At 42.9% G+C, this 25,694-nt stretch overlaps 1 protein-coding gene across 4 annotated transcripts in view; it reads left to right on the top strand.

Moving 5' to 3' along the window:
- The first annotated feature begins 8,566 nt into the window (after nt 1-8,566).
- The window catches only part of Memo1 (mediator of cell motility 1), a 114,200-nt gene continuing 97,072 nt past the window's right edge, over nt 8,567-25,694 (top strand). Inside the window, exons 1-2 of one of the 4 annotated variants that reach the window (XM_008851016.3) lie at nt 8,567-8,658; nt 9,518-9,595. In XM_008851016.3, the coding sequence (XP_008849238.1) occupies nt 9,535-9,595 (61 nt within the window). In that variant the 5' untranslated portion in view covers nt 8,567-8,658; nt 9,518-9,534. Of the gene's footprint in view, nt 8,659-8,738; nt 8,904-8,955; nt 8,975-9,140; nt 9,596-25,694 lie in introns of those variants that run through there. The other 3 variants (XM_008851007.3, XM_008851024.3, XM_008851028.2) reach the window with 3 other exon arrangements.

Genomic DNA, 25,694 nt, shown 5'->3' with positions numbered 1-25,694 from the left:
TCGTTTTATAATAGTCTTTGTTTTGTGTGCCAAATATTTTGTTTGTTTTCATGAATTGCTTCTTGTGTCTTTGAATGCTGTAGAGTGAAAATACAATATAATCAAACATAATGTAAAAAAACCTCAACTTGGGAGGCAAAGGTGGGCAGATCTTGTGAGTTCAAGGCCAGCCTGTTCTACATAGTAATTTCCAGGCCTGCTGGGGCTACAGGGAGAGCCTGTCTCAAAAAGACCAAAAACCAAACCAAACCAAATGACTCAATGGTTAAGAGCACTGACTACTCTTGCTGAGGGCTGGGCTCAGTTCTGAGCACCTGTGTGGTGGCTAACAGCTGTCCTAACTCCAGTTCCAGGGGGATGTGATTTCCTCTGCAAGCATCGCATGCATGTGGTACACTTACTTGCAGGCAAAGCACTCATACACATAAAATAAATTAAAAAAAAAAAACCCTCAATGTTTTCAGCTTTTTCACTAGACCCTTCTGAGGGTGGGATGTAGGACAACATCCAACAGATGATACAGGTAATGCTAATGGACAATGATGTTGGAGTACTGGTCAGGTCATTGCAGAGTATCTGGTATCCAGTGTTTTAGAGTGATGACGGGATAGATAATAGCTATTGCAGAGTATCTAGTATCCAATGTTTAGAGTGATGACCGGATAATAGTGATCATTTTTGTAGTCCCACTGTTTCAGGCATAGTAGTTTAGTTCTTTGTTCTGTTGGGTTTTTTGTTTATGTTTTTCCTTTTTTTTTTTTGAGATGGTCATTTGGTAACCCTAGCTGGCCTGGAACTCACTATGTAGACCAGGCTGGCCTTGATCTCAGAGATCTACCTGCCTCTGCTGAGTGCTGGGGTTAAAGGCATGCACCAACCAGCAAGGTTAAATTATCTCTTAGAGGACTAGAGAGATGGCTCAGTGGTTAAGAGCACTGACTGCTCTTGCAAAGGACCTGGGTTTGATTCCCAGCACCCACATGGCAGCTAATAACCATCCTAATTCCAGTTCCAAGGGATCTGATGCCCTCTTCTGATCTTCTCAGGCATTGTATGATACAGATGCACTTACACACATGCAGGCAATATACTCATAACATAAAAGTAATAAATATCTTACATAGCAACCTTCAGAGTAGTTATTCCCAGGATTTTGTAGATGAGAAAACAAACTTGAAGAGATTAAATGCCTTGTCAGAACAGCACTACTGGTTAAGTGCTTGGATGGGAATTCAAAGGTGTTGCTGATAGCTAAGTAACAAGTACTTGGGCTGCTTAGTATTGTTGCTTCTCTTTGCCATAAAAAAATAGTATTTTTGTTTTGTATCTATTCTTATCTCAAGAAATTGAGATCCCTCTGAAGAAATTGAGATAGCTCAGTAGCTCGGAAAATAGAGACCTAGGGAAAGCATTGACTAGGGAAATTATTCTCAAGTGGGAATAAATGTTTTCCCCTTTGGTGATGTAAACACACATTTTAGTTACCACATTTGAGTGAGGTTGGATTCTGCTGGGATCTGGCTAGAACTCAGAATATTAAGTATCTTGGAAGGTACAGGATAGTCCATGTGCCCACTCCTCCCTCAGTTACCCAGTTCCAACTATCAATAGCACCAAATTGAGAAATTTTACACAGCATATAGTCATGTCTCCATGCTAAAAGCCTTTGCAAAATTAATGTTAGACATGATTTACAATGCTCCTTAGTGTAGGAAATAGTTACTTAGGATTGGCACTTGGTGGGGAGGTGACACTGGTTTTCACTTAAACCTGCAGATCCAGGGCTGGAGAGATGGCTCAGTGGTTAAAACCACTGGCTGTTCTTCCAGAGGATCTGGGTTTGGATCCTAGTACCCACATGGTGGCTAGCAACCAACTGTAACTCCAGTTTCAGGGGATCTGACAACTTTCTTCTGACCTCCTAGGTCACTGTACATACAACACAGGTGTGCTCCATACATGCAGGCAATATATACACATAAAAAATAAACATTTTAAAATCTGGAGATCCATATATTTGAATTGAAAAAAACCCTAGAAACATTGAAAACTGCATCTATAGAAGCTGTCACATGTATTAAACCTACCAAATGTATTTTGATAACTTGATGTAGCTTAGTGATCAAATTTTGTGTTGTTTTGTTTGTTTGACACAGGGTCTAGCTATATAGCTCAGGCTGTCCTCAAATACTGTGGTACTTTTGCTTCTGCTTCCTGAGAGCTAGGATTACAAGGATTACAATTCGTGTGTTCTACCCAGGCCCAGCACACTGAAGTATTTTCGGTGATATGTTAACATTTGAGGTACTGGGTAATTTTGTTATGAAAGCATCAATAATGCTGTCTTTTTAGCAGTTTTTCTTTTTTTGGTCTTTTTTTTTGGGGGGGGGTCTTTTTGAGACAGGGTTTCCCAGAAGCCCCAGCGGGCTTGGATTCACTATGGAGACCAGGCTGGCCTTGAACTCACAGAGATCCGCCTGCCTCTGCCTCCCAAGTGCTGGGATTAAAGGCTTGAGCCACCATGCCCGGCATCTTTTTTTTTGGTCTTTTTGAGACAGGATCTCACTGTAGCTCAAGCTGGCCTGGAACTCACTAGGTAGACCAGGCCTCGAAGATCTGCCTGCCTCTTGTCTCTGCCTCCCAAATTCTGGGATTAAAGGCATGTGCTACTACCACGCCTGGCTTTTTTTTTTTTTTTTTTTTTTTTTTCCATCAATTGTTCACATTACAGCTACTTGGTAACTTTTCAAATGTAAATATAAGCTATTTTTTTTTTTTTTTGAGACATGCTCTCCCTGTAGCCCCAGCTATCCTGGAACTCACTATGTAGACCAGGCTGGCCTTGAACTCACAGAGATCCACCTGCCTCTGCCTCCTGAATGCTGGGATTAAAGGCGCCACCACAACTGGCACAAATACATTTTTAAGGTGTGTTTGTGTGTGTGTGTGTGTGTGTGTGTACACATGCTATGGTGTGCTTGTGAAGGTCTGAGAACAACCTTGTGGAGTTGGTTCTCTCCTGCCTTTATGTGGGTTGTGGTGGCAAATGTCTTACCCACTGAGCCATCTTACTGAGCAATATTGGGTAAATATCCAAAATGGAAATATGTATCTTGAGGTTGGAGAGATGGCTCAGCAGTTAAGAGTGAGTATTGCTCTTGCAGAAGGCCAGGGTTCAATTCCCACCATCCACATTGTGACTCATAATCATCTGCAACCCCAGTTCCAGGGGATCTGATGCCCTGTTCAGGTGTTGTACACATATGATGCACATATGATGTGTGCAGGCAACACACTCATACAAAAATAATAAATCTAAAAAACAAATGTATCTTACATATGTGTATTCCTGTGTATTTGGAGATCATACTTCAGGTGACATAGAACCTGGGCTTATGAATTTGAATTTGATGAAAACTTTAAAAAAAATTATTATTTTTATTTTATGTGTATGCATGTATTGCCTGTATGTAGGTAAGTACACCTGTGTCGTGCAATGCCCGCAGAGGTCAGAAGAGGCTGTCAGATCCCTGGGACTGGAGTTATGGACAGTTGTTAACTGCCATGTGGGTGCTGGGATTCAAACCCAGGTCTTCTGCAAGAACAGTATTCTTAACCGCTGAGCCATCTCTCCAATCCCTGATGAAAACTTAAAAAAATATGTATTTTTTAGCCAGTTGTGGTGGCACGTGCCTTTAATCCTAGCATTCACGAGGCAGAGGGAGGTGGATCTTTGTGAATTCTAGGCCAGCCTGGTCTACATAGCCAGTTCCAGGTCAGCTGAGGCTACAGGGAGACCTTCTTTTCTACATTTGTGTATGGGGCATGAGCATGCTGTGGAGCACATGCAGAAGTGAAGAGAAATGCAGGAGTTTGTTCTTTCCTTCCACCTTGTGTGTCTTGGAGATTGAACTCAGGTTGTCAGACTTGGTGGCAAGTGCCCTTACCTGCTGAGTCATCTTGCCAGCCACAATGAGAACTGTAAGGCAGATTGATAGCTATGGTTAAACACAACTTTGATGTAATTATTTTAGTTTGGGAAGTATAAGTATGAAGCACTCTATCTAGTTTTGTATTACTTGTAGTGGGCTATTGAATTATCATGAATTTGCTCCTTAAGAATTTTTTGAGTTAGTTATTTTTATTTCCTGTGTATGAGTGTTTTGCCAGTCTGTATGGAAGTGTGTATGTGGAGGCCAGAAGAGGGTGGCATCAAATCTGACCATATGGGAAACCAAATGGAGTCCTTTGCAAGAGCAAATGCTTTTAACCTCTTAACCATTGAGTCATTTCTCAAGCCCCACTTTTGCTACTTTTTAAAAGTAACTGTTGAGAACAAGTCTGTCTTTTTTTTTTTTAATTTTTAATTTTTTGAGACAGCATGTCACTATGTAGCCCTGGCAAGTTTAGAACTCCATATATAGACCCAGCTGGTCTCAAATTCAGAGTTGTCCATCAGTCTGTTGCCCCCCATCCTTTACCTCTGCCTCCTGAGTGCTGGGATTGAAGGCATGCACCGCCATACCTGGTGACAAGTACTGCAGCTTGTAAAGTATTTAGAAATTGCAAGGGACCATGCAGAATACTTTTAGATGAATTGTCATTTAATCTTCAACCTTGTGATGGAGATTTAATGTATTAGAAAATAATTTTATACTCATTTATTAAAATATTTATTTAGAGTGGGGCATGGTGGTGCACGCCTTTGATCCCAGCACTCATGAGGCAGAGATAGGTGGATCTCTGTGAGTTCAAGGCCAGCCTGGTCTACATTGTGAGTTCCAGCCCAGCTGGGGCTGCAGGGAGACCCTGTCTCAAAAATCCAAATATATATATATATATTTATTACATATATGTTATATATTTATGATTAACATGTAAAACACTATATATAATTAATGTATAGTCAAGATGAGTATTATACCAGTAAAAACATAACTTCCATTAAGGCTATAAATATATTCATGACCTCCTAAAGTCTGAGGTAGGTTTAATTTTACTTTTATGGTGCTTAGGATTGAGCTCAGGACCGCATATTTGCTAAGCATACACTCTACCACTGAGGTGCACCCTAGAGGTAAACCATACAGGCAAACTTAAATCCAGAAGTTTCAGGGATCAAACTTAGGTCACGAGACTTGGCAGCAAGCACCTTTACACATTGAGTCATCTTTCTGGCACAGTAGGTTTAATTTTTTTTTGTTTTGTTTTTTGGTCTTTTTGAGACAGGGTCTCTCTGTAGCCCCAGCTGTTCTGGAACTCACTATGTAGACCAGGCTGGCGTTGAACTCACAGAGATCTACCTACCTCTGCTTCCAGAGTGCTGGGATTAAAGGCATGTGCCACCATGCCTGGCGAAATTTTTTTTGTCTTTTTGAGACAGGGTCTCCCTGTAGTCCCAGCTGACCTGAACTCATGATGTAGATCAGGCTGGCCTTGAACTCACAAAGATCTGCCGGGCGTGGTGATGCACACCTTTAATCCCAGCACTCAGGAGGCAGAGGCAGGTGGATCTCTCTGAGTTCAAGGCCAGCCTGATCTACATCATGAGTTCAGGTCAGCTGGGACTACAGAGAGACCCTGTCTCAAAAAGAAAAAAAAAAAAAAAAAAAAAAAAAAAAAAAAAAAGATCTGCCTGTTTTTGCCTCCCAAGTGCTAGAATTAAAGGCATGAGCCACTATGCCCAGCCTCGGCAAATTTTTTAATTAGTATTTTATATTTATGTGTATGAGTGTTTTGCTTGCATGTTTGTAAATGCACCTGTGTTGTACAATGCCCGTGGAGGCCAGAGGAGGGCTTCAGATCACCTGAAACTGGAGTTATAGATGGTTGTTAGCAACCATGTGGGTGCTGAGACTTGAACTCTGGTCCTTTGGAAGAACAGCCAGTGCTCTTAACCACTAAGCCACCTCTCCAGCCCCTGGGTTTATTTATTTTTATTTATTTATTTATTTATCCATTTATTTATTTATTATTTATTTATTTATTTATTTTTGTCTTTTTGAGACAGGGTCTCCTTGTAGTTCCAGCTGTCCTGAAACTCACTTTGTAGACCAGGCTGGCTTTGAACTCGTAGACCTTGAACTCGCAGAGATCCACCTGCCTCTGCTTCCCAAGTGCTGGGACTAAAGGCATACGGGGACTAACGATGCCTGGCAGGTTTATTTATTTATTTTTAATTTATTTATTTATGCTGAGTGTGGTGCATGCCTTTAATCCCAGGACCAAAATGATAAAAAAAATATATATATATTTTAATTTAAATTTTTTTTTTTTTGGTCTTTTTGAGACAGGGTCTCCCTGTAATCCCAGGTAGCTGGAACTCACTCTTCACACTAGGTTGGCCTCGAGCTCACAGAGATCTGCCTGTCTGCCTCCCAAGTGCTGGGATTAAAGGCATGCACCACCATGCCTGACTCAGTCTACTTTATGTAAAATCACTTTGTCATACTCCTTTTGTGCAATTATAACGAAATATAGTTGGAGTGGCTTAAAAGAAATATTTTCTCACATTTGCAGACTAGGGTTTGAGATCGAAGTGATGTAGTGAAGATTTTCTCTCTGGCTTACAGATGACACGTTTAGGTTGTGTCCTCACCTCATGTGGTGGAAAGGAGGGAGTAGTTAGGTCTCAGAGAGTCTCTCTTTTAAAAAAAAACGTTATTATTTTTATTTTATGTGTATGCCTGTATTGCCTGCTTGTGAGTGCAACCATGTGGTGCAATGCCTCGGAGGTCAGAAGAGGGCTTCGGATTCCCCTGGGACTGGAGTTAAGGAGGGTTCATAGCCACCATGTGGGTGCTGGTAATCAAACTCTGGTCCTCTGCAAGAGCAGTCGGTGCTCTTAACCGCTGACCATCTCTCCAGCTCCTTCCTTTTTTGTCATTAAAACTAAACATAAGAGCTTTCTTCATATTAGCACTTAAGCACCTTGGAGGTGGGTCTGGAAAAGATGGCTCAGTTTAAGAGCATTGGCTGCTCCGCCAGAGGACGGGGGTTAGGTTCCCAGCACCCAATGGCTGGTAACAATAGTCCTTAGCCCCAGTTCCAAGGGATCTGACACCCTCTTCTGGCCTCTTTGGGCAATGGTGCACTTATTTATCACTATGTTTTTGGTACTCTAGAAAGTAACATGGAATTTAAAAAAAAATTCACTCTTTTTTTTTTTTGGTCTTTTTGAAACAGGGCCTCCTTTTACCCCAACCTGTATACACCATACAAAGACATTTTAGTAAACACTAATTCACATATAAGATGTGATTTAAAAATATTGTAATGTAGCTAGGGAGATGGCTGATGGGCAAAGCTGCTGCAATACAAGCAGGAGGACCTGAGTTTAACACCTAGCACACAAGTGAAAATCCAGACATGTTAGCACACCTGTAATCCCAGGGCTGGAGGGGTGGAGACAGGTGGCTCCTTGGAACTCCTGGTTATCAGTGAGCTCCAGGTTTAGTGAGAAACTCCATCTCAAAAACTAAAGAGGAACGAGAGTAAGGAAGACACCTAACTGAGCCATGCTGAGACAAAGAGACTATACACACACACACACACACACACACACACACATATATATATATATATATATATATATATATTCTGTGGAGATTTTGATTTAATAACTATAGAAGAGAATGTGAAAGGCAGAAATGGTCCAGTAATAGGTCATGCTTTAGGATAGGGATCTTGCAACAAAATTCTTAGTTCCAAAGGTGGAAAGGGTAAGGGAAAAGAAACAGGATGGAGCCTTTAAGAAAGTATATTCTTAGGCTGGCATGGTGCCATATGCCTTTAATTCCAGCAGAGGAAGGCAGATCAATGTGAGTTTGAGGCCAGTCTGGTCTACATAGGGACTTCCAGACCAGTAAGGGCTACGTAGAGACCTTGTCTAAAAAAAAAGGAAAAAAAAAAAAGTGTATTCTTATGGCATTAGGGAACACTAATTTTTCAAAAAAATTTTATGTGTTTTGCCTGCGTATGTTAAGTGCACCATGTGTTTGGAGTTATAGATCGTTGTAGGGGCCATGTGCACGCTGGAAACTGAACCTGGGCCCTTTGCAAGTGCAGCCAGTGCACTTAACTGCTGAGCCATCTTTCCAGCTCCAGGAAACAGTATTAGGCACTTTGGACTTCTCCAGGGACTAGTTTAGTGTGGGATTAAGATACAGTTTATGATTTTTAGACCAAACCTTTTCTGGGAGATGGGCACCTTTTCTGTTACTCTTCAGTTTTGGAATCGTGCACTTCAAAACTAAAACCACTTTCCTGGAGGTCCAAAATATTTTTGCCATGAGTCTACCAAACTTGCAAAGAAATTCTTTGTTTACTGACACGGGAAATACTGGGATTTATAAGGTAAGTCAAGAATGACATTTGTTGTATGCTAGGCTCCTCCCATTCATTAACTCGTACAATCCTAGGTAACCCCTCTTGTCTCATTCCCTATTTTACAGTTGGAAATATCTGAGGTGAGCTGTCACACTGTAAAGACACCATAAATCAATACAACAGTTGCAAAGCACGATTAGGGGATCAGGTGACCCCGTGAGGCGAAAGCTGCACCTACAGGACCCTGGCACGCTTCACTGCGCGCCTGTTTCTACAAATCAAACTTCGCGGCTCGGCCCTGGACAGGCATTCCTGGGTGAAACCCTGAGGGTGCGGATCCAGGGTTGCCGGGCCAGGCAACCGGGCGGACTATGCGGGCGCAGGGTGGCTGCAGGGTTTGGGACGCTGGAGGGGGAAGGGGCTCGCCTTGCGGCTGCGTCCTGTGCCCCGCGCCCTGCCCCCAGCCGCTGCCGGCGCTACACCCGGGAGAGCGGAGCGTGCACGCTGAGCCTCCTCCGGCGGGCCGGGCCGCGGCGCTGGGCATGCTCAGTGGGTCGGACCCGCTGGAGCAACGAGTAAGGAAGCGGGGGCTCCTGGGCTCTCGCCAGCCCCGGGTTCAGGCCCCGGCCCTGGGTTTTTTTGTGAGGTGCGGAATCATCGCCTAGTCGCGGAGCAGCGCGACCTCAGATGGCTCGGGGCCTGTCCAGCTTCCGCCGTTGAGCCGATGGCGGGCGGAGGCGCGGGGCGGGGCCGGCAGGCGCGCGGCCGGCGGGAGGCCTGGCGGTGGGGGCGGGGAGGGTGTGGGAAGCGCGGTCACGGGGGTGGGGTCATCGGTAGGTTTGGGAGGCCGCGCGCGGCGGGGCGGGGGCGGCTCGGGGGGAGGGGCCGGACAGGACAGGGAAGCGGCGGCGAGTTCGCGGCCGCGCGGCTCTAGCGAAGCCGCCGCGGGCCCCATCTTCCGGCGGCCGCCGGAGTTTGTGGTGATTGTTGCGGCCGCCGCCCCGGCTGCCATCTCCTCCTCTTCCTCCTCCACTCCTCTCCTTCCTCCTCCTCCTCCTCCTCCTCCTGGGCCGGGCCGTTCCCCTCCCCGCGGCCGCCTCCTCCTGGGCTGGGCCCGCGGTGTCTCGTCCCCTCGCGGAGCCGCTCCTGCCGCCGCCGCCGCCTCCTCATTCATCCTCGTGCACCATAGGCGGCACAGGCACCAAGATGTCCAACCGAGTGGTCTGCCGGGAAGCCAGTCACGCCGGGAGCTGGTACACCGCCTCAGGTAGGGCCCAGGCCGCCGGCAGCTCGCGGTGAGCAACGCGGCCCGCGGCGGGCGGGGACGGGCGGAGGGCGCGCCCCCCCCGGGGGGGCCCCGGGCCGCCGGCAGCGCGCGTGGAGCACCGCGCCCCGGGGCGGGCGGGGACGGGCGGAGGGCGCGGGGCTGGACCGCGTGCGGAGGGAGCGAGCCGGGCCGTGCCGCCTCCCCCACCCGCGGCCGCTGGGGCCTGGCGGAGTTGGGCGCGAGGAGTTGCCGCCTGCCCGGGCCGGGTAGGACGGAGCGCGGGCGGCTGAGCTCCCGGGACGGCCACGGTGTCGTGCCCGCCCGGCGCGGTCCTACCCGACGGACTTCTCCCGCGGCCTCCGCCGGAGCCAAGTCCCTTCGGGTTTCCAGAGGCCGAGCCACGCGGCCAGCCTTGCCCCGCACCTTAAGGAGCCCTGGAAGGAGGGACAGGCAGCACTTTTGCTTTTTTCACGTTGCCACACCAGTTCTGGCAGGGAAGACCTGTCAGACGAGGGCCTCTCCGGGGTTTGTCGCTTTGTGTGTTGAGGATCGGGCAGAAGTGCTGCCGAGCAGGGGCTTCAGTGGCCTCCCAGCGCTTTTGTCAGTGTTTGCATTGTTACTGTCACTCGGGGGCAGCTGGAGGTGGCATCAGCACTTTCCTGAGCAGCCTCTTCTGGAGCCAGCGCTCAGCACCAAGCAGGTGCTGAAACTACCTGCCCTTTTAGTTTAGGTTTTGAGAGAATTGTGTGTTGTGTGCACTGTCTACAAACGGTTTGGAGTTCTTGAGGTAGGAAAGGGTAGGGACTTTCTCTTTAGTAGAACTCTTACAAGGCGTCTTTTCTGGGATTATTTTCAGGGGTCACATTTCTGCTAGGGTAACAAAGAAAAGTTCCTCCGTGATTCCTAATAGTCTTAAGTCATTTGTGACTGGTTTATGGACACCTGGATCTAACTTCTTAATAGGGGTTGCATCAAGTTTCCCTTAGCATATAATTGGGTTGGATAGGGACACGATTTTTGAGAAAATACATTTTGGAAATTCTTTTCTCTGAGATCGTTAAACTAGCTTCTGAAATACATGCCCTTTACTGATTTCACAGAGGATTTGCTCTGTTAAGACACAAAAGGATTATGATTGGATTTGGAGCCACCGATAACAGTTAGCCTTAGTGTTACATTAGAAAAATGTGACATTTTATGGCTGCAGTGGCTTCCTTTCAGGGCCCTGAAGTACTTCACAGTCTTTTTTTTTTTTTTTTGGTCTTTTTGAGACAGGGTCTCCCTGTAGCCCCAGCTGTCCTGGAACTATGTAGACCAGGCTGGCCTTGCACTCACAGATTTTTATTTTATTTGTATGCGTGTATTGCCTGCATGTAGGTAAGTGCAGCTGTGTAGTGCAGTGAATGCCCTCAGAGGACAGAAGAGGCTGTCGGATCCCCTGGAACTGGAGTTAAGGACAGTTGTTAGCTGCCATGTGGGTGCTGGGATTTGAACCTGGGTCTTCTGTAAGAACAGTGTTCTTAACCGCTGAGACATCTCTTCAGCCCCCCTTTACAGTCTTTTAATCAGATCTTGCAACCCGACCATGTCAGTTAAGTTGTTCATGTGTCAGTATATTGGGAAACATGTCAAGAAATTGAGGGCTGTACCCAAGACTAAGCCAGTGGTAAAATTGAGCAAGCTGAGTCTCTGCCTCCTAGTTTTCCCCTATATAATTAGTGCATTATGATTAGTATTACTCCTTAACGGACAATAGGCTTGTAAATAAGCTTTCTCTTCTGTGTGTTTTGGGAGTTTGAACGTTACAGTTTTTGGGTTTTATTCATTGTGACATTCTTTTCTTTTTCTTTGCTTTCCTTTTTTTTTTTTTTTTTTTTAAGATGGCCTTCCTGTAACCCTAGCTGGCCACTGGCCTGGAACTCTTGATGTAAACCAGGCTGGCCTCGATCTCAGGGAGATCCACCTGTCTCTGCCTCCTGTGTCCTGGGATTAAAGGTGTGTGCTAACACAATGGCTTCTTTTTTATATAAAATTTAAAAAATTTATGTGTTTGAGTATGAGTATGTGTATGCTTTCCCTGTATGTGTGTAAATGCAGTATTTGTGTGTAGTGTCTATGGAGGCCAGAAGAGGGTGTTGGATTCCCTGGAACCTGGAGTTAAGGATGGTTGTGAGTTGCCATGTGGGTGATGGGAACTGAACCCTGGTCCTCCACAAGAGCAGCCAGTGCTCTTTAACTGCTGAGCCATCTCTCCAGCTCCTTATTGTGGTTTTTCTGTACATTTCTTGTAGATGTTTTAAACTTTTGTTGTAGTTTTTGTGGGAATGTGAGCAGTTATTCTGGAGGAATTTTTGTGGATTAAAAAATTTTTTTAGGGCTAGAGAGATGGCTCATGGGTTAAGATCACAGACTGTTCTCGCAGAGGGCCTAACTAGGTTTGGTTCCCAGCACCCACATGGTAGCTAGCACCAGCCTGAAACTAGTTCCAGGGGATCTGAACTATCTAATCTCCATGGGCATTGTGTAACACAGGTGCACTTACATACATGCAGGCAAAACACCCATCTACACATAAAAGAAAAATAATAAATAGTAATAAATAGAATTTTTTTTTTTGGTCTTTTTGAGACAGGGTCTCCCTGTACCCCCAGCTGGAACTCACTATGTAGACCAGGCTGGCCTTGAATTTACAGAGATTCACCTGCCTCTGCCTCCCAAGTATTGGGACTAAAGGTGTGTACCACCACACCTGGCTTAAATAGAATGTTTTTAAAAATTTTATTTTATGTGCTATGACTGTTTTCCCTGTATGCATGCAAGTGCTCCATGTGAGTGTGATGGCCATGGAGGCCAGAAGAAAATGTTGGATCTCCTGGAACTGGAGTTAAGGACTGGTATTAGCTACCATGTGGGTACTGGGAACTGAGCCTTGGTCTTCTGCAAGAGCAGCCAGTGCTCATAACCACTGAGCCGTCTCTCCAGGCCCCAGAGCCCTTAGTGTGTGTGTGAGTGTGTATGTGTGAGTGTGTGTGTGTGTGTCTGTGTGTGTGTGTGTCTGTGTGTGTGTGTTTTGAATGGTCTCCCTCCCTGTAGCCCCAGCTAGCCTGGAGCTCAAGATGCACTAGGCTGCCCTTGATTTCACAGAGATTCACCTGCCTCTGCCTCCCAACTGCTGGGAAAGATTAAAGGTGTGTGCCACCACTCCAGGCTCCCTAGATACTTTCTTTAAAAAATTTTATTTTTTGGGGGGGGCGGGGGCTGGAGAGATGGCTCAGCGGTTAAGAGCGCTGACTGCTCTTGCAGAGGACCCGGGTTTGATTCCCAGCACCCACACAGCTATGAATCTTCCTGAACTCCAGTTCTAGGGGAATCCGAAGCCCTCTTCTTACCTCTGTGGCATTGCATGACACTGGTGCACTCACATACAAGCAGGCAATGCACTCCTACATCTAAAATAAAAAAATAACAAAATATTAAAAAATTTTATTTTTATTTTATGTGTATTTTACCTGCATGTATGTAAATGCATTCATGCATACAATGTCTGCAGAGGAACTGCAGTTATGGACAGTTACTAACCGTTACGAGCGAGTACTGGGAACCTAATTCAGGTGTTTTACAAGAATATCCAGTATTATTAACTGCTGAACTCTCTCCATCTCCTAAATTTTTATCAATTTTAAAATTGGGCACAACTCACACTTTGGTTTTATGATTTTTTTTTAGAGTTCAAACATAAGATGCATACTTTAATCTAGCTCAAAATTCTCATTGTAGTTATTTATTAGTAGTAAATTAACATGGGTTATTTCCTTAAAGCATTAATATAGGGAATCATATTTTTATTTCCCTAAATTCTCAGTGAACTAAATAATGCCATTTTGGTAATGTGAACTGTCACGGAGAACCTTACTAAACTCAGATCTATGGCTTTTTGGGATGTGTGAGACTTTTTGAACTTGAGTAATAATTGAGGAAATTAAGGATGAATTTAAAGCCATTTAGTTTCAGAAGCTTATTTGTATTTTAAAAACAAAGCAGAATTATAGGTAAGCAAATTTAGAATTGTTTTAATAACTTGTGTTTGTAAAATTGTGTTATTTTTCCTATGTTGAAATAAATCGTCTACTACTGGGAGGTTTCTATATTTGTATTTTGCTATTGTTTCTCCAGTAAAATTCTGCAGAATAGGAAAGATGTATTTGTCTTTTTTTTTTGGTCTTTTTGAGACAGGGTCTCTGGCCTGGAACTCACTATGTAGACCAGGCTGGCCTTGAACTCACAGAGATCTGGCTGCCTCTGCCTCTATCATTAAAGTTGTGATCATAGAATGAAAGTATTTAGTTATAAGGATGAAAGCACATTGGCTTCAATTAACTAGCTGTTTCAGAAAAAAAAAGTACATTTATGTTACATGCACTCAAACAGACATGTCTTTATCTTATTTACCCCTTGTTATATGTTGTTAAATCCACTGACTGAGAATGGTATAAATTGCTACCTGCTCTCAAGGAATTTACTGTTTATTTGAAGTAAACCAGAGCAGCAATTAAATTCTGGTAAGTTGTGATAGAGCTTTTAGAAGTTCAGAGGAGGGTGGAGTCACTTTGGAGGTAGGATTTGAATTGTGCTTTGAAGGAAGGGTTTTTATCAAGTTTGGAGCAGGAGGAGAGAACGTTGGATTGATAAACAGCACAAATATACAGAGGCAGGTAATTGTAAGTAGTTCAATTGAGTAAGAAAGAAAAATTCTCAAGCTTAGGATGTAGCTTGGAGCTGAAGAGGCCTGTAAATGCTAGACACCTATCACCTATGGTAGGGGTTGGATTTAGTAAAAGCAGTGAACACCAGTAGGGTATTAATGATGCAAGTAACATTTTAGGAAAATTAATCTCATAGTAAGGTTAATTCTTATTTCTTTACCAATGTGCATCAGGGATCAGCAAACTCCCTAACTATGGTTCACATCCCAGAACCAACCTTATAAAAAAGTAGTTCATTAATTAAATGTTTTTCTTTTTTGTTTTTTGTTTTTTTTTTTTTGGACTTTTTGAGACAGGGTCTCCCTGTAGCCTCAGCTGTCCTGGAACTCACTATGTAGACCAGGCTGGCCTTGAACTCACAGAGATCCACCTGCCTCTGCATCGTGAGTGCTGGGATTAAAGGTGTGCGCCACCATGCCCGGCAAATGTTTTTCACTTTTAAGGAATTGCTTAAAGGGTAAAAAGAAATGTGGAACATAAAGCTTGATATAATTACAATTTGGCTCTTCATAAAAAAGAAAATCTGTTTACCTCTAGTGTAAGTGGTTCTCAGAATGTGACTGTTAGCATTTTGTATCTATAGTTTTTCTCCAGATTAGGTATAGCTTTCGTTTTATTGTTTTAGGTTCTTCTCTCTGACAATTAAAATGGCCTCCTAAGCAGATTTGCTTCTGCTAGCCCTATCTCTTTAATTCCATTTTATATGCTGCTACTTGAATAATCTGTTGACCAGATCATTTCCATTGATCATTTCCTCACTGATCCTACTTGTCGTTTGGATAAGGGTGAAGTCCTCTGATGACTTGACTTCTTCCAGTCTTGACAGCTTGCCCCCCACTCCACCCCATCTTGGTGTTACTAGCCTCAAACAACATTCAGCAGCTGTTTATTGTTGCCTTAAATACATCATGCTGTTTCTTAGCACTGTGCTTTTCATTAGACTCTTCCCTCTGTTGAAATGCCATTTGCCAGGGTAATTCCCACTCATCTTTTAGGATAGTTCCACCTCATTTAGGAGATGTTAGCACTTCCAAGAAGCTTACTTTGATGTCTTGCCTTAGCAGTGTAGTTTCTGATGGTGTTTTGTGCACCTATAACACCTTGGACATAATTTCTGCACTTTTCCCTTGTCAGTAGATAAGATTATGAGACTCTTTGAAGCTAGGGATGGCTTATTCATTGTTGTACTTTTAATTACATTTTTGTATTTAATGTGGGTGTGTGCATCTGTTAAACATTCAAATAAATGAATGTCTTTTTGAGACAGGGTCTCCCTGCAGCCCCAACTGGCAAGGAACTCATTATGTAGACCAGGCTATCCTTAAGTTCACAGAGATCTGCCTGCCTTTGCCTCCCCAGTACTGGGACTAAAGATGTATGCCACCATGTCTGGCAATTTATTTTATATACATGAGTGTGGTGCCTTCTTGTATGTAAGTGTACCCATGTTGTGCAGTGCCCATGGAAGCCAGAAGAAGATGTCAGATCCTCTGGAACTGGAGTTATGGATGCTTGTTAGCCTGTATGTGGGTGCTGGGAACCAAACCAGGGTCCTCTGCAAGAGCAGCCAGTGCATCTCTCCAATCCCTAGGTAAATGAATGTTAAAAGTGTTTGGAATATAGTAGATGACAGGATCTAGAATTGTTGAAGACAGCATCTAAAGGAGGAGCTGAGTGCCAGCATTCATTGTTCCCGGCTTCCTGAGTGTGGATGCAGTATGACCAGCCGCCTTATGCTCCTGCCACCATTTCCTTCTCTGCCCCTTGGAACTTCTCAGTCCTTGGAACTGTAAGCCCAAATAGACCCTTTCCTCCTTAAGTTGCGTCTTTTCGGGTATTTTGTCACAGTAAAGAGAAAAGTAACTAATATGGTAGGTTATTAGCAAGTGATGAATATTGGCAGCATATGCATAGAAATATTGATGTTTAAATTCTGAAGAACAGTGAAGATGGTATAGGACCGTAGTTAGGTCTTTGAGCATAATATATGTAATAGGAAAGAATTAGACTGACATGCCAGTTGTGGACTCATTTAATGTAAAATGTAAAAGATGTATGATACAGATGATGAATAGTATACAGCTAGGTGAGCTTTCACATAATAAATTCTCCTGTAACCTGCACCCAGCCCAAGAAACATCAATTTGCCCTATGTTCCTTGTATTCTTCCTTGTAGCAAGTTCATTGAGTTTTTTTGCTTAACATTTCATTTATGAGTTAAATTTTTGTTGGTTGTAGTTTGTTCATTCTTGTTGCTATATTATGTAAATGCGCCTTGGTTTTTTCATTCTATTACTAATGAACACTTCAGTTTTTTAATAGTTTACTGCTGTGGATGCTTCTCCCCCCCCCCCAATGTTATTTTTTGAGACAGGGTCTCCCTGTAGTCCCAACTGGCCTTGGAACTCAACTATGTAGATAAGGCTGGCCTCGATCTCACAGAGATCGCTTGCTTCTGCCTCCTAAGTACTGGGGTTAAGTGTGTGCACTACCATGCCCAGCTCTTTTATATTTGTTTTGCGTGAATGTATTTATGACTTTTCCTGGGTATATAATTTAGAGAAGAATTACTAGGTTATGGTTTATATATATCAGTTTTAGTAGACTCTGCTGAAGTTTTGTATAGTTTTACACATTTACACTCCTTTCAGTATTACATGAGAACTTGTTACTGTGGCTCCTTGTCAGCACTTGGTATTGCCAATTTTTTTTATTTTCAGTTATTACAGAAGCATGTGCAGTGACATTGCAGTTTAGTTCTAATTGTATTTCTCTAATAACTAACCAAATTGAATACCCTTTCATGTTAGGCATACCATCTTTATTGTCCTGGATTTCTGCTTTTTTGAAGTGTCTGTTAAATCTTTTGCTCCTTTTTTTCTATGGGGGTATTCTCTTTTTTCCATGTTGATTTTTGTAACTCTTTATTCTAAATACAATCCTTTGTTAGATGCAGTATGTATATTTCAGGTATTCGCAGTGGTCTTGGTCCCCATGTCTCCATAAGAAACCCCATCTCGTTCGTGTTGCTGACCACTCCTTCAGGTGTTTGTTTCTTTTTTTTGTCTTTTTGAGATGGTCTCTCTGTAGCCCCAGCTGACCTGGAACTAGCTATGTAGACCAGGCTGGTCTTGAACTCACAGAGATTCGCTTGCCTCTGCCTCCCGAGTGCTGGGATTAAAGGCATGTGCCACCATGCCTGGCTTCAAATTATTATTATTATTTAAAAAAAATTTTATTTTTATTTTATGTGTATGCGTGTATTTGCCTGCATGTAGGTAAGCACACCCGTGTCGTGCAATGCCCATGGAGGACAGAAGAGGCTATTGGATCTCCTGGAGTTACGAACAGTTGTTAGCTGCCATGTGGGTGCTGGGATTTGACCCCAGATCTTCTGCAAGAACAACCAATGTTCTTAACCACTGAGCCATCTCTCTAGCCCCTCAAATTATTTTTTAAAAATATTTTTATGAGTGGGCATGGTGGCGCATGCCTTTAATCCCAGCACTCGGGAGACAGAGGCAGGTGGATCTCCGTGAGTTAAAGGCCAGCCTGGTCTACATAGTGAGTTCCAGGATTGCTGGGGCTACAGGGAGACCCTGTCTCAAAAGACCCCCCCCAAAAAATATATATTTTAATATATTTTTATTTTACGTGTTTGAGTGTTTTAATTTTCCATGTAATATGCCTGGTACCCCGGGGGCCAGAAGAGAGTGTTGGATCTTTTGAACTGTTGGAGTTAAGGATGGGTGTTAGCTGCTATGTCGGTGCTGGGAGCTAAACCCAGGTCTTCTGCAAGAGCACTAAGTGAACTTAACCGCTAAGTCATCTTTCTAGCCCCTGAATCAAAATTCTTTTCTTTTTCTAAGAATGTTTTTATTTTATATGTATAGGTGTTTTGGCAATGTTCGTAAGTGCACTACGTGCATGCAATAACTGAGAAGGCATTGGATCCTCTGCAACTGGAGTTCCAGACAGTTGTTAACCACCATTTGGGTGCTAGGGGCTGAACCTGGATTGTCTGCAAGAGCAGCCAGTGTCCTTAACGTCTGAGCCAGCTCTCTAGTCCCATGAATCAAAAATCTTAATGTTGTAGCCGGGTGTGGTGGTGCATGCTTTTAATCCCAGCACTCGGGAGGCAGAGGCAGGCAGTTCTCTGTGAGATCTAGGCCAGCCTGGTCTACATAGGGAGTTCTGGGCCAGCTGGGACCACAGGAAGAACCTATCTCAAAAGATACAAAAAAGTGGTTTTTTTTTTTGGTCTTTTTGAGACAGGGTTTCCCTGCAGCCCCAGCTGTCCCATGGTTTTGTTTTGCTTTGCTTTGCTTTTTAAGGAACTGAACAGCCTGCATCTCTCATTGTTCAAAGTGAGCTTTCTACACTATACACTACCAAGCAACAAATAAAACACCTATTAATAGAGTTGCCTTATCAAATCCTGTTTCAAGAACCAGGAACATTGGAAAAGCAGAAAAGTCTGCAAACACTGCTTTAAAGCAGTGACACACTTGCACGCTGTCCTCAAGGGGTTCCTCCAATACTAAGATCAGAGGAAAACTTGGCCTTGAACTCACAGAGATCCACCTGCTTCTGCCTCCCAAGTGTTGGGAATAAAGGCGTGGGCCACCACACCGGCTTAAAAAAAAAGTTAAAAAAAATTTTTTTTTAAATGTGTGTGAGTGTTGGGCCTGCATGTAAGTGCACCCGTGTCGTGCAATGCCCACGGATGACAGAAGAGGCTGTCGGATCCCCTGGAACTAGAGTTACAGATAGTTGTTAGCTGCCATGTGGGTGCTGGGATTTGAAACCTGGGTCTTCTGCAAGAACAGTGTTCTTAACTGCTGAGCCATCTCTCCAGCCCCACAAAAAAAGTTTTTAATGTTACAGAAGTTCTACTTATTTTGTTAGTGCTTTTTGACTTCATTTGACACTATCTACCTCAATGTCATGGTGTTACTTTTTCCCAAGAGTCTTACTTTTACTTTTTATATTCAGATCTCTGATTTTCCTGATTGGTATGTATCTGTATGATTGTATTTAAATAGGAGTATGTGAAGTAACAGTACATTACATTAAATTTTTTTGGTAGGGCTGGGTATGTAACTTAGTTGGTAGAGTGCTTGCCTAGCATGTATGAAGCATTGGGTTTCACCAAAACTGGCAGTGGTGGTGCACACCTGTAATCTTTGCATTTGAGAGGTGAGGATTGGTCATCCTTTTTTGTGATATTTGTTTTTATTTTATGTGTCTTGTGTGTTATGTCTCTATGCAAATGCACTGCATGTGTGCCATGCTCATAGAGGCCAGAAGAGGGTGTCAGAACCTCTGACTGTTAGGTGCCATGGGGCTGTTGGGAACTGAACCAGGGTCCTCTGCAAGGGCAGCCAAATGCGTTTAACCACAGAGCGAGCTATCCAGCCCTCCAGTCCCCCCCCCTTTTTTTTTCTTTTTTTTTGAGTAGTGTCTCATCTAGCCTAAGCTGGCCTGGAACTCACTGTGTAAATCAGCTAGCTTCAAACTTATGGCAGTCCTACTGCCTCAGCTTCCTGAGTATTGAGATTACAGGTGTACAGGTATGACATACCATGCCCGGCCTGCACTATGCTTTGAATGCAGTTTAGCTTTTTGTATTTTAAAACTATACCAGTGGGATACCTCACTATTCTACTCCCAATGGGTCTGTAACTTGCTATATAGACCAGGCTGGATTCAATCTCACAGTGATTTGCCTACCTCTGTCTAATAAGTGCTCAGATTTAAAGGCATGTGCCACCATGTTTGGCTTAAATGCAGGTAACTGAAAGGCATCTTTTCCCATGGCTCAGGTGTATGAATATTAAATTTTTTGGGTCTTCTTGAGACAGGGTCTCCTGGTAGCCCTAGTTGGCCTGCATCTGGAAATATAGACCAGGCTGGCCTCCATCACACAGGGACCCACCTGCCTTTGCTCCTGAGTGCTGGGACTGAAGGTGTGTGCCACCATACCTGGCTTAAATGCAGTTTTAACTTTTAAAAAAATATATTTTATTTATTATTTTTTATTTTATGTGTATGAGTGTATTGCCTGCATGTATGTGAGTGCACCTGTCAGTACCTCCTAAGTGGAGCACTGGGATCAAAGGGGTGCTCTACCTGGTCCAGCAGTGATAACAAAATTAATAGGCAAACTGTCTGGTTATTACTCGTTATTCTCTCTTTCCTTCTTGTCCTTTCACATGCAATTTCTTTTTTAAAAAATATTTCATTATTTTTATTTTATGTGTATGAGTGTATTGCCTGCATGTATGTGAGTGCACCCATGTCGTGCAATGCTGTGGAGGTCAGAAGAGGGCTTTGGATTCCCCTGGAACTGGAATTAAGGACGGTTTGTAGCCTCCATGTGGGTGCTGAGAATTGAACCCAGGTCCTCTGCAAGAGCAGTCAGTGCTTTTAACTGCTGAGCCATCTCTCCAGCCCCATGTCTATAATAATCTTAAGATTAGGTATAGGACAGGTAAGGCATACAGACCTTTGATCCACTCCCATCCTGTCATTTTATAAATGAGAAGCTAAGACTTGGAGGAGACTTCATTGCATGAGTCACACTTCTAGAAAAAGGATATGAGCTTAGGACTTCTGGCCCAAGATAGAGTAAGAAGTTTGAACTGTTTGGAATCAATAAGCATCTTTATAAGAGTAAAGTGAATATTTTGTAAGTATCTTTTAATTATAAAGTAATTATCTTGAATTATAAAATATCAAAAATGATGGGGGATATACAAATACCACGTTTGCTGAATGTTTTTCAGTTAAGCACTAGCAATTAAAACTTTCTTAAGTGGCTGGAGAGATGACTCTGGTTAAAAGCACTGGTTGCTTTTCCAGAGGACCAGGTTTGATTCCCAGTACCCACATGGCAATGAACAACTGTCCATAACTCCAGTTCCAGGGAATCCAGCACCCTCTTCTGGCCTCTGCAGGCTCTGTGCGACACAGGTACACTTACATACATTCAGGCAAAACATTCGTACACATAAAATAAAAATGAATAAAAACTTTTGAGCACCTTGGACCACTTGTAGAGGTCAGATGACAGCATGTGGGAATTGGTTCTCTTTCCATTATGTGGATCCTAGGGATTGAATTTAGGTCATTGAACTCATGTTGTCAGGCTTGGCAGCAAGCTCCTTTATCAACTGAGCCATATTCCCTGCTTCCCCCCTCCCCCCTTTGTTTTAAACAGGTTTTCTTGGATGTCAATTTAGTCTTCAACCTTCTCAGCTGAGGAAGACCTTAAACTTCTGATCTTGCTTTCACCTCCTGACTGGTAGCACTGCAGGCATGCACCACTATTGTTCATGGCAGTGCTAGGGATGAGATTACAATCTATCAACTGAATTACATCCTTAGCCTGTAATTGGTTTATTTTAATTAGGTTTAGTTAGGTGAGTTCTAGATTTTAGCATGACACTCATAAAATTTTACAGCCCCCCCCCCCTTTGGAGGCAGGGTCTCATGAAGCCCAGGCTGGTCTCAGACTCATTATGAAGCAGAAGATGACCTTGAACCTCCCAAATGCTAGGATTCCAGGCTTGCTGCACCACATCCAGTTTGTATATTGCTTGAGATCTAACCCTGGGATTTTTGCAGCCACTGTATCAGCTGCTGTATCCTCAGCCTCTCTGGTTATATTTTATATGTTTTTTGCGGGGAGAGGGGAACTAGAGATCAAAGATGCAAGCTAGGCAAGTTTTCTGCCACTAAATCCTAGGCTTGTGGATATAATTTGAAGGAAGAATAGGGATTTGTTTACATGTTGAGATGTATGCTCTTCATAAAAAGAGAGGTCATGGGTATCTCTCTTAAAGGTTATCACTGAGCACTGTAGTAGTGGAGTTGCTGTTAGCTCAAATAGGGAAGGCTAATTTAAGAGGCACAAGTTTGGAGAGGGGAGGTTAGGAGCTCAATTTTGGTTAAGTTTGAGATGTTTGCTATACAGTTCAGTGATATGAATCTGGTATTTAGGGAAGAGGTGAACAATTGGGAATTATTATTGATGATAAAGGTGAATGGATAGGGCTGGAGAGATGGCTCAGCGGTTAAGAGCATTGGCTGTTTTTGCAAAAGACCTGGGTTTAAATCCCAGCACCCACATGGCAGCTAACAACTGTAACTCCAGCTCCAGGGGATCCATCTCTCTCTTCTGTCCTCTGCTGGCATTGCACAACACTTACATGCATACACATAAAAGAATAAAAATAATAAAGAAAATATTTTTAAAAAGCTGAATGAATAAACTCGCCATTTGAATGAAGATAATTAGAAAAAAGAGGTTCAGTGATTGGACTTCAGAACATTTCCAGCATGAAGAGGTTGAGATAAGGGAAATTCTGTAAGGAGACAGATTGTCTCATGAGAATAAGCCATCCTGGAGCCATGCAGAGAAAATGCTTTAAGACTTCTCAACGCAGGGCAGAGGATATAATTCAGTTGTAGAGTGTTTGTGTAGCATATGTGAAGCCCTGGATTCAATCCTAAGTACCATAAAAATCAAAATCAAAAAATACAATTCACATAGATGCAGCTGGATATTTTTCTTTTCCAAATACAGGCAACTCTGGTCTAGGCCACTCTGTTCTTAGTCATTTCTTATGTCACTGGCAGAACTTCCTACTGGTTGCTCAGTTTCCATTCTGTTCCTCACACAGACCAGAGAGATGCTTAAAAAATGTACATCAGATAATGCTCTTTTCTTTCTTTTTCTTTCTTTTTTTGGGGGGGGGCTTTTTTGAGACAGGGTCTCCCTGTAGTCCCAGTTGGCCTGGAACTCAGTATGTAGACCAGGCTGTCCTTGAACTCACAGAGATCCAGAGATCTGCCTGCTCTGCCTCCTGAGTGCTGGGACTAAAGGCATGCTAATGCTCTTTTCTGTCTTTTTTTAAATTTTATTTTACTATTTTTATTTTATGCGTATGTGTGTATTACCTGCATGTAGGTAAGTGCACCCATGTTGTGCAATGCCCCCAGAGGACAGAGGCTGTCGGATCTCCTGGGACTGGAGTTATGGAAAGTTGTTAGCTGTGATATGGGTACTGGGATTCAAACCCGGGTCTTCTGCAAGAATAGACAGTAATCTTAACTGCTGAGCCATCTCTCCAGCCCCCTAATGCTCTTTTCTTAAATGTCCCCATCATACTTAAAAATCATTTTAAAACTTTTTACCAAAATGCAAGGTCTTCTGTGTTGTGATCTCCACTTTCCTTTGTGATTTCATGGTCTGCCTTTCCTTCTGGTCTCCACTAAAGTTTGAACCATTCTGACCTCCCAGCTGTTGCCCAAATATGCTAAGCATATGCTTTAAGGCTTTTGCTTATACTTCATAAAACTGACTAATCCTTGCTGGTGGTAAAAATCCTTGCTGTATTTTGTTAGTTATTTGTAGTTTGAAGGAGAAGTAGGAAGGAATGTTAAGAATGGTTTAATGTTATCTGGGCGTGGTCGTGCAGGGGGAGGCAGAGGCAAGCAGAGGCAGACAGATCTCTCTGAGTTCAAGGCCAGCCTGGTCTACATGGTAAGTTCAGGTCAGCTGGGACCCTGTCTCAAAAAGACAAAAAAAAAAAAAAAAAAAAGAACACATTCTCACAGTGTTCTGAGAAATAATAGGACTTGGAAATGCTCTTTGTTTGAAGGATGTATGGTCAATTAAGTTTAGGAAATGTTGGATCCTGACATCTTGCAATAGACTTGTTTTATGGGTTACTACGTAGTCTGTTTTGGTGAGTCTTCCATGTTCGTTTGAAAATAGTCTATGTGTTCTTTAATTGTGTAATTGAATGCTAACTGTAATTAGATTGTTTGATTATTATATTTAAATCTCCATTTGTGTTGGTTTTCCTTTTTACTATTTCATTTCTTAAAAGCATGTTGTGATTTCCAAGTATAATGGAGGATTTGACTTCTTTTTTTTTAATTTTGGTTTCATTCACATATTGTTTCATTTCGTTGTTTATGTTTTCATTTTTGGTGCGGTGCTGGGACTCAGTATGTAACCCATGTTACCCTTGAACTCATTGTGTAGCCAAGACTGACCTTGAACGTTGGGCAGTCCTCCTGCTTTAGCTTCCCGAGTGTTGGGATTAGAAACGTGAGCCACTGTGCCTAGCTTTGTTTCATATTTATTTTTCTTTTTTTTCTTCCCTCCCTTCCTCTTTTTCTTTTAATCTTATTTTTATTTTATGTGTATGAATTTTTCCTGTGTGTATTTAAGTGCACTCATGCCACACAATGCTTGTGAAGACCAGAAGAAGGCAAAAGGCATCGGATCCCCCGAAACTGGAGTTATAGAAGGGTTGTTAACCACTATGTAGGTTCTGGGATCTGAACACAGGTCCTCTTCAAGAGTAGCCAGTGTTCTTAACCACTGAACTGTCTCCTCTTTCTTTTTTTAAAATTTTATTTTAATTTTATTTATTTTTTTAATTTAAATAATTTATTGAGAATTTCATGAATGCATTTAAGGTGTTTTGATCAAATCCATGTCCACTCCTTCCCCCAACTCCTCCCGTATCTCCCCATCACTTTTTTCTGATAACTTCATGTACTCTTTCTTCTTTGATTTATTTATTTTTGGGGGCTTTAGGCTACTCTAACATTCCCCCCTCTGAGGAGGTATCCCTAAAATCTTTTTAAGGATTAGATATTAGCTCTTAATACTTTTGACATTTTTGGCCTTTGGAACAGCTAAGAGGCCCAAGGACATTTTGACTTTTAGCTAAGAAACTGGCTACTTTTCTTTGGGGTCTTTTTACTCTAACTGCCTAGCCAATTCCTACCTCCTATTCTTATCACATCACCCTCTGAAGAGGTTACCCATCTTGCAGTTAGGGAATCGGGATGCAGACTGCTCTGGCTTCTTCCATGCTGAACACGGACACAGGGTGAGGCAATTGGAGTACCCCTTCAGTGGATCTATCTAAAAGACTCCCAAATTGCATAACACTTAACTCTAAGGGGAAAAGAAAGTCCTTGAATCCTGACTAGGAGATGTGAGGGAGAAGTAAAGGCAAGAGTAATTAGCATTAAAAGTTCTAGACAGGGAGCTAGAAAAAAGTCAGAACATGGCAATTTTTAAATGTTCACATAAGTCCATTGGAATTTTTTGACAAGGGCTTCCAAAGGCATCCCTCTATTAGGTTCCTCCTCATTTTTCTTTTTTCTTCCAAGGCTGGGCTCTAGAATGATGAATTCAGGATTTGCTTTCAGGTATTTTGATAGCTGTTGGAGTGGTTAGAATCAGTGTTCAGTTCCCTCTCAAATGCTTCTAGATAGGGGGAGAAAACAAATTTATCCATCATTTT

This window comes from Nannospalax galili, unplaced genomic scaffold (assembly GCF_000622305.1).
Source record: "Nannospalax galili isolate Female #2095 unplaced genomic scaffold, S.galili_v1.0 scaffold1331, whole genome shotgun sequence".
Classification (NCBI taxonomy): domain Eukaryota; kingdom Metazoa; phylum Chordata; class Mammalia; order Rodentia; family Spalacidae; genus Nannospalax; species Nannospalax galili.
This window is presented reverse-complemented; position numbering and strand designations above follow the sequence as displayed.